The sequence below is a fragment of the Austrofundulus limnaeus genome, unplaced genomic scaffold (genome assembly GCF_001266775.1).
Source record: "Austrofundulus limnaeus strain Quisiro unplaced genomic scaffold, Austrofundulus_limnaeus-1.0 Scaffold179, whole genome shotgun sequence".
In the NCBI taxonomy this organism is placed as follows: domain Eukaryota; kingdom Metazoa; phylum Chordata; class Actinopteri; order Cyprinodontiformes; family Rivulidae; genus Austrofundulus; species Austrofundulus limnaeus.
The window spans coordinates 430,332-439,524 of NW_013952581.1; the positions used below are offsets into that span (position 1 = coordinate 430,332).

The 9,193-nt window shown below is 41.0% G+C and overlaps 1 protein-coding gene across 5 annotated transcripts in view; it reads right to left on the reverse strand.

Annotated features, from left to right (window-relative positions):
* Positions 1 to 9,193, reverse strand: part of adgrg6 (adhesion G protein-coupled receptor G6) — a 75,651-nt gene that overhangs the window by 64,119 nt on the left and 2,339 nt on the right. For all 5 annotated transcript variants that reach the window (XM_014017920.1, XM_014017924.1, XM_014017923.1 and 2 more), the window contains exon 2: positions 4,087 to 4,175. In XM_014017920.1, the coding sequence (XP_013873374.1) occupies positions 4,087 to 4,175 (89 nt within the window). The remainder of the gene's footprint in view (positions 1 to 4,086; positions 4,176 to 9,193) is intronic.

The following is a 9,193-nucleotide window of genomic DNA, read 5'->3' on the forward strand; positions in this document are numbered from 1 at the left end:
AGTATAAATGGACAACACAACCCCTCACACAGCGTCCAAAGCAAAAGTAAACAAGTGGGTTTTAAGACGAGTTTTAAAAACAGCCAGTGAAGAGGACTGCCTGAGTTGGAGAGGCAGCTCGTTCCAAAGTTTAGGAGCTGCTGCAGCAAAAGATCGATCCCCCTTGAGTTTGAGTCTGGTTTTAGAGACCCCCCAGGAGCAGTTGAGGGATCGAGAGGGATAATAGAGGTGCAGCAGATCAGACAAGTATAGTGTGGCAAGGCCATTCAAAGATTTAAAAACAAATAAAAGTATTTTAAAATTGATCCTAAACAGCACAGGCAGCCAGTGGAGTGAAGCTAAAATTGGAGAAATGTGCTCATATTTACGTGTGCCAGTTAAAAGCCTCACTGCAGCATGTTGGACTCCTTGCAGTCGGGCAATAGAGGGCCCACTGACCCTCAGATAAAGTGTGTTACAGTAATCCAGCTGGGTGGTGATAAAGGCATGAATTACTGTCTCAAAATATCTTCTTGAAATGATGGGTTTTATTTTGGCTAGCTGCCTCAAATGATAAAAACTCCTTCTGACAACTGACCTAATGTGGTTATCTAATTTAAGTTCAGGATTTATTTCAACTCCCAAATTCCTCACTAACAATTTATTGTACTGAGTCAAGGAACCTATATCTATAGGGGAGTGGCCAACAGTACCTCCAAAAACCATAACCTCAGTCTTGGCTTCATTAAAACTCAAAAGATTTTGTGTCATCCAGTCCTTCAGATCCTCAAGACACATAAGAAGTGAGTCTATTGCATGTGAATTTGACTTTCTGAGAGGGACATAGATCTGGCTGTCGTCTGCGTAACAATGAAATGAAATACCATGCTTTCTGAGAATAGAACCGAGTGGTAGCAGATACAGAGAAAACAAAAGCGGGCCTAAAATTGAGCCTTGAGGGACTCCACACAAAAGAGGAGAAGAGGAGGACACTGACCCCTCAAGACTAACACATAAAGTTCGATTGGATAGGTAGGACCTGAACCCATTCAAGGAAACACCCTTGATTCCCACCCACTGGTCCAGCCGAGATAACAGAATGTCATGGCCCACAGTTTCAAAAACAGCTATTAGGTCTGAAAGCACAAGGATGGCACAGTCAGTAATATAGCCAAGATCTTCTACTTTAGCTTTTATAACAGCTGAGATCTTCTACTTTAGCTTTTATAACAGCTGAGATCTTCTACTTTAGCTTTTANAGATCTTCTACTTTAGCTTTTATAACAGCTGAGATCTTCTACTTTAGCTTTTATAACAGCTGAGATCTTCTACTTTAGCTTTTACAACAGCCAAGACAACCTGATTCATGGATGGATGGATGGATGGATGGTAAATGGACAGATAGATGGATGGATGATGGATAGATGGTGAATGGATGGATGGATGATGGATAGATGGATGGTGAACGGATGGATGGATGGATGGATGGTAAATGGATGAATGGACGATGGATGGATCGTAAATGGACAGATGGATGGATGGATGATGGATGGATCGTAAATGGACAGATGGATGGATGGATGATGGATGGATGGATGGATGGATGATGGATAGATGGATGGATGGATGGAAAATGGATGGAGGAATGGATGGATGATGGATGGATGGATGGTGGATGGATGGATGGATGGATGGAAAATGGATGGATGGATGGATGGTAAATGGATGGAGGAATGGATGGATGATGGATAGAAGGATGGATGGATAGATGGATGGAAAATGGATAGATGGATGGATGGTAAATTGATGGAGGAATGGATGGATGATGGATGGAAAATGGACGCATGGATGGATGGAAAATGGACAGATGGATGGAAAATGGACAGATGGATGGATGGATGGATGGAAAATGGACAGATGGACGGATGGATGGTGATGTTCTGTGTTTTAGGCTGAATCAGAACCAGGACCTGGATCTGGGATCAGGTCCAGATGGAAACAGATCTGATGGATTTGATGAAAGCAGCAGTTTGTTAATGAAAACGTGCTCGAGGCTCAGAGATGGAAAATGTGAGAGAACAAACAGATGACATGATGGAAGGAGAGAGAGAGAAACGTGACGGATGAAAGATGTAAATCATGTCAAAACCCAGCTGTCATAGGAAAACGTCCCGTACCAGTTTCCATCAAGTTTTCATTTCTATTCAGTTTAAAATGAAACATTTTCCTCCACAGCAAGAAAACAGAAATAACAAGACAGACAGGAAAATCTTGTACAAATAAATCATGACAGAAACATATAAAACATGACACACAATTTTTTAAAGCTCTTTCTTTTAACCTAGCAGCTTTCTTCCCCCAATCCACCAATCACTTTGTGTCCTCAAAAGTTTTCTTTTCTTCGTCACTTTATCCTGGTTTTTTAATTTTTGTGTTAAAATGAGTTAAATTTCATAAAAATGCTTTCAATCAAACCAGAGACAGAAAGTTGTGTCAACATCTTCAGGCAGGCTGACATTATTTGAGGTATTTTCTCTGTAATGTGAACAGAACTCCTCAGGTTGTGGCGGCCATCTTGCTAGGTGCTACAATTGTCCAATCAGAGCTCAGGTACCTGAGTCTGGACTAAATTTTCCTTTAATAACTTAAACTGTTTCCTCATAATTCAGAAATTTTTTAGTCTTTTGTGAATGAACTTTAGTATTTAGACATAACCTGAGCTCCTGTTTGGTTAAACATTAGTTCACTTTTATTATAAATATTTACTGAAATAAATACATCAACACTTCACTGTTTACAAAGCAGGTTCTAATAATTAAAACAACTGTTAGTAAAATATCTTGCTCCTTAGTCAAGGCTAGCTGTGGTCTCTGATACTTATGCCAAGATGGTTCCAATTAAAGACAAATAGCACCTACCAAGATGGCGGCATGAATCATGAGTGTGGCTGCCCGATCCTTCCCCGTAACACGATCTGTACTGTCAGCTCATCTGGATTGTGCTCCGTTTAGGAAAAAATACTGAAAATATTTATTTCTACACTTAATTATAAAGGTGTTTTACATTATATTCTGAAAACAGTTTTAATATTGAATATATTTTGATTAATAAAATATAGATTTGCAATGTGCACATATTTACTTTTTAGACAATCATGTTATAACTCATTTTATCTTAGTTTTATTTATTTTTTCTTGGAATAAAAATCCACAGCTGTTGCAAACGTTGCCTTTTCTATGAAATATTGCAGGTGATGAATGAAAGACTGAAATCCAATGAATTCTGTCATTGGTTTAGCGAAATGCTACATGCTAAAAACAATGTTTCCAGGACAGTACGGATCGTGCTTCCGGTACGAATCGGGCAGCCACGATGAGCATCAACTGCACTGTGGTTGGATGTTTCTGTCAGTGGTGCATCATGGGTAATGAAAGAAAAATCAACGCTAAATGTTTGAGGAAACGAGTTGAAACGTTAACTGCAAGTTTTCATCATTTCAAAGTAAGAGTTTTGTTGGAAAACTTAGGTTTTAGTTTAAAAATGATTTGTGTTTTATTTTTTAAGGATGATTTTGTGTGTCGGACAGAGTTTCAGGACGAAACAAACATTAAATTGATTCAGATTCATGGAGTCCCTCTGGTCACGGAGGATTTTGTTTTCCAGTTTGTTTCTCTCGCTGTGGTTTACAGGAAATGAAAAACTAATTCAGATTAATTTCTGTGGCAAGTCGTTTGTAAGGCTGTCGGCCGGCGGAGGGAGGGAGGCGTGTTGTTTTTTCCTCGCCACAACATCACGCCTTCGTGTTACGCAACGAGCCTCGCCTCGAAACAAACAAACTGTTTTTCTCCAAACTCAAACAAAATTACAGGTTCACTTTAAAAGTTTGACTTTAGCCTTTTTATGTCAGTTTCAGGGGAGCAGAAAAATTAAATTTGAGCTTTTTAACAGACTTTAGCTGAGTTGTTTGTCAGCAGAAAGAGAACAAAGGTTCTCTTTGTTTCCGGTCAATATTAGAACTAAAATAAAGACTAAATCCACCTGCACAAGAAACTCTTTAGGAACAAAACACAAAATGAGTTTAAATATAGGAGAAGACTCAGATCCTACCGGTCCGGTCCACAGAAATCCACAAGAAAACCAACAAGACGACGTGACGGAACCTCCACCTTCCACCTCCATTGGCAAAACCAGAACCCCTGTAAAACAAGATCTGAGTTAAAGATCCAGAACATTTAGATGATCTGAGTTAAAGATCCAGAACATTTAGATGATCTGAGTTAAAGAATCAGAACCGTTAGATGATCTGAGTTAAAGATTCAGAACCGTTAGAGGATCTGAGTTAAAGATCTAGAACATTTAGATGATCTGAGTTAAAGATTCAGAACCTTTAATGGATCCGAGTTAACGATTCCGAATCTTTAGATGACGTGAGTAAAATATTCAGAATCTTTAGATGATATGAGTTAATGATTCAGGACCCTTAAAGGTCCGCCCTTTGCACTGTGACTGCTGGATATGGGCACCAGTGACCCACGCAACCCTGAAAGGAATAAGCGTGTATAGATAATGGACGGATGGATGGACCCTTAAAGGATCCAAGGTAAATATTCAGAACCTTTAGATGATCTGAGTTAAACATCCAGAACCTTTAAAGGTTCTATGCTTCTTGAAGTTTTTAAGTTTTCTAAAGATTCTGAGCTTTAGACCAGAAGCAAAATATTCCAGAACAGATCATTGTCTCATCTACAACTCAATCACTAAAATTACTCTAATCTCTGTGGTAGTTGCTGAGACTCATACCCAACACAAAGTCAGAGGGACATTCTGTCAAACTATTTATTTTAGGGTGTGTTCACACCCGACACGTTTGGGTCGCCTTAAATGGACCAGAGTTCATTTCCCCCATTGGTCTAGAACTTTTATGTGGGTGTGAAAACACTCATGAGGACCCTGGTGTGGATCAACCAACCGGAACAAGACCTGTTTTTGAGGTGGTCTTGGTCCACTTCCAAACGAACTCTGGTGTGGTTCACTTCAGGTGTGAATATAGACCGGCCTTTTTGGACTTCACTAAACACCATTGCTAAGCAACATTAGCTCTCCAGTGTTGCTAATGCTAACACTGCTCTACGAACAATGAGCCGCTGTGGGTCAGGGAACATGGTGCATCATGTCTCCTTTAGGCTGTGGCACACATTTCACATCATGTCCCAAATATAAGAAGTATATTATTGTGAAAGCACCACTGAATGAGCTGCTCTTGATATTCTTAATAGTCAGTTGTATTAACGGCATCTTTATTTCTGGGTCTACTCTCTGTCCCGCCCCCATCATTTCTGTCCAATGGAAGCAATGACCATCACCTGCGTGGCTTTGTTTATAAATTACAGTCCGCTTGTAAAAAGAACAATGTGAATGCAAACCACACCAAAGGAAAAAAATTAAGTCAGCTATTTGGTCCGGACCAAACAAGTGGACCAAAGGATGTTCCTGGTGGGATACACCCTTAAAAACTGTTTTCCTTCCTCTGGTCTCCGTGTAGACCTTTGGTTCTGGTCTCCGTGTAGACCTTTGGTTCTGGTCTCGGTGTAGACCAGTAGCTCTGGACCCTGCTGGAAACAGATTTCTGTTTTCTGACTCTGAAGTGTTTTTATAAGAAGGCCAGAATAAATAAGGGACCAGGGATCTCTGATCCACCTGGCTCAGGGTTCCCTCAGGAGCCAATCAGAACGCTCCCTCAGGTGATGATGATTATTTTCAGGCGTCAACCTGAAAAGAAGACGTTTAACTCTGAAGAAGAATTGAAACACGAGGAGAACGTTTGTCTCAAAGAGACGATATGAAGACTTTATTTTTTTATTTAATTTTTTTACAGGTTTGAGTTCAGAGAAAAAAAAACTTTCAGGTTTTTACCTTCAGCTCAAACCTTAGACCCTCCCTCCACACATCAGTTTGATTCTTCATCTTTGTTCTCTCATAACTTTAATCTGGGGTCTAAAACCATCAGTAAGTAAACTGATGGTTTTAGATCAGCTGTCCTTATTCAACATTTGAAGTTTTATTTTTAACTCATAAAATAAAACCAGAGTTGGTTTTTGGTTTGAAGAGATTTTTACGAAACTTAAAAAGCTCAAATGATTAAAACTATCTGTCCAAGGGGGCCATTGAAAGCGCAGCCAGTTGTTTTGACCCCCCTTTGGTGGCACCTCTGCTAAACTTTATAAAGTTTTAGCTTTAAGCTGGCATTGTGCTGATTTTAGCTTTAAGATTCAGCTTTTGTTTTTGTTCGTTTAGCTCCTCAGCAGGGTTCTGAACAGGTTCCACCTTGCTCAGTTCTATCAGGTTTTTCTGCTTTTGTTTCAATGATTTCATGTCTTGGGTGGGACCTCCTGAACCCGGGACCACCAGATCAGTTCTTCAGCTCAGTTATGGTTTAATATTTATCAAATTGAAAGTTTGTGCAGTTCATGAACAGAGAACTGGACTGAAGCTGTAAATTCATGCAGCTCCTGACATTAAAGAAAACTTGTCTCTTTGTCGAAGCCAGCCCCCCTCTGCAGGATGGAGATGAGGAGCAGAGCGAGGTCAGAGAGGAGTTCTGAGCCCCCGCCTCCTCACAGACATTCGTTCAGCTTCAGCACAGATCCAGTCAGAACCAACGGTAACATAAAGAAACACGTTTATTTCACTCAGCTTGAATCAGCTGAATATGAAGTTTCATTTATGTCTTTGTTCACACTGCTGTCTGTTCACACTGCTTCCTGTTCACACTGCTGTCTGTTCACACTGCTTCCTGTTAACACTGCTTCATGTTCACACTGCTGTCTGTTCACACTGCTGTCTGTTCACACTGCTTCTTGTTCACACTGCTTCATGTTCACACTGCTTCATGTTCACACTGCTTCATGTTCACACTGCTGTCTGTTTACACTGCTGTCTGTTTACACTGCTTCTTGTTCACACTGCTTCATGTTCACACTGCTTCATGTTTACACTGCTGTCTGTTTACACTGCTTCATGTTCACACTGCTTCATGTTCACACTGCTTCCTGTTCACACTGCTGTCTGTTTACACTGCTGTCTGTTCACACTGCTGTCTGTTCACACTGCTGTCTGTTTACACTGCTGTCTGTTTACACTGCTGTCTGTTCACGATGTTGTCTGTTCACAAGACTTTTTGTTCACACTGTTGTCTTTTCACACTGCTGTCTGTTCACACTGATGTCTGTTCACACTGCTTCTTGTTCACACTGCTTCTTGTTGACACTGCTGTCTGTTTACACTGCTTCATGTTCACACTGCTGTCTGTTCACACTACTGTCTGTTCACACTGCTTCATGTTCACACTGCTGTCTGTTCACACTGCTGTCTGTTTACACTGCTTCATGTTCACACTGCTGTCTGTTCACACTACTGTCTGTTTACACTGCTTCATGTTCACACTGCTGTCTGTTCACACTACTGTCTGTTTACACTGCTTCTTGTTCACACTGCTGCCTGTTCACACTGCTGCCTGTTCACACTGCTTCTTTTTTACACTGTTTCCTGTTTACACTGCTTATTGTTTACACTGCTTAATGTTCACAAGGCTTTCTGTTCACACTGCTTCATTTTCACAAGGCTTTCTGTTTGCACTGCTGTCTGTTCACAAGGCTGTCTGTTCACATTGCCATCAGTTCACAAGACTTTCTGTTCACACTAATGTCTATTTACACTGCTGTCTGTTCACAATGCTTCTTTTGTACACTGCTTATTGTTTACACTGCTTAATGTTCACAAGACTTTCTGTTTACACTGCTGTCTGTTCACACTGCTGTCAGTACACAAGACTTTCTGTTCACACTGCTGTATGTTTACACTGCTTCCTGTTCACAAGGCTGTCTGTTCACACTGCTGTATGTTTACACTGCTTCCTGTTCACTAGGCTGTCTGTTCACAGTGCTGAATGTTTACACTGCTTCCTGTTCACTAGGCTGTCTGTTCACAGTGCTGAATGTTTACACTGCTTCCTGTTCACAAGGCTGTCTGTTTACAGTGATGAATGTTTACACTGCTTCCTGTTCACACTGCAGTCTGTTCACAAGGCTTTCTGGTCACAAGGCTTCCTGTTCACACTGCTGTCTGTTCACAAGGCTTTTTGTTCACATTGTTGTCTGTTCACACTGCTGTCTGTTCACAATGCTTCCTTTTCACAAGGCTTTCTGTTCACACTGCTTCCTTTTCACAAGGCTTTCTGTTCACACTGCCTCCTTTTCACAAGCCTTTCTCTTCACACTGCTGTCTGTTCACACTGCTTCCTGTTCACACGACTGTCTGTTCACACTGCTTCCTGTTCACACGACTGTCTGTTCACACTGCTTCCTGTTCACACGACTGTCTGTTCACACTGCTTCCTGTTCACACTGCTTCCTGTTCACACTGCTTTCTGTTCACACAGCTGTCTGTTTACACAGCTGTCTGTTCACACAGCTGTCTGTTTACACAGCTGTCTGTTTACACAGCTGTCTGTTTACACTGCTTCTTGTTCACACTGCTTCCTGTTCACACTGCTGTTTGTACACACTGCTGTAGGTTCACAAGGCTTCCTGTTCACACAACTGTCTGTTCACACTGCTGTTTATACAAACTGCTGTAGGTTCACAATGTTGTCTGTTCACACAGCTGTCTATTTACACTGCTTCATTTTACACTGCTTCCTGTTCACACTGCTGTCTGTTCACACTGCTGTTTGTACACACTGCTGTCTGTTCACAAGTTGTCTGTTAACATTGCTATCTGTTCACATTGCTTCCTGTTCACACTGCAGTTTGTTCACAAGGCTTTCTGTTCACACTGCTTACTGTCAACAAGGCTTTCAGTTCAAACTTCTTCCTGTTTACACTGCTTCCCGTTAACACTGCTGTCTGTTCACAAGGTTTTCTGTTCACACTGCTTCCTGTTCACACTGCTTCCTGTTCACACGACTGTCTGTTCACACTGCTTCCTGTTAACACTGCTGTCTGTTCACAAGGTTTTCTGTTCACACTGCTTCCTGTTCACACTGCTTCCTGTTCACAGTGCTTCACAGCCAAAAGAAAAACTCATTCAAAAGAAGATTTATGATGAAACTGACAAAGGGCTTTGGCCCAAATGCAATAATGCAAATACTTCTTAAATAAAGCTGTTGTTTTTTTATGATTAAACTAGCAGCAAGTGTGGTCACCCACATTTATTT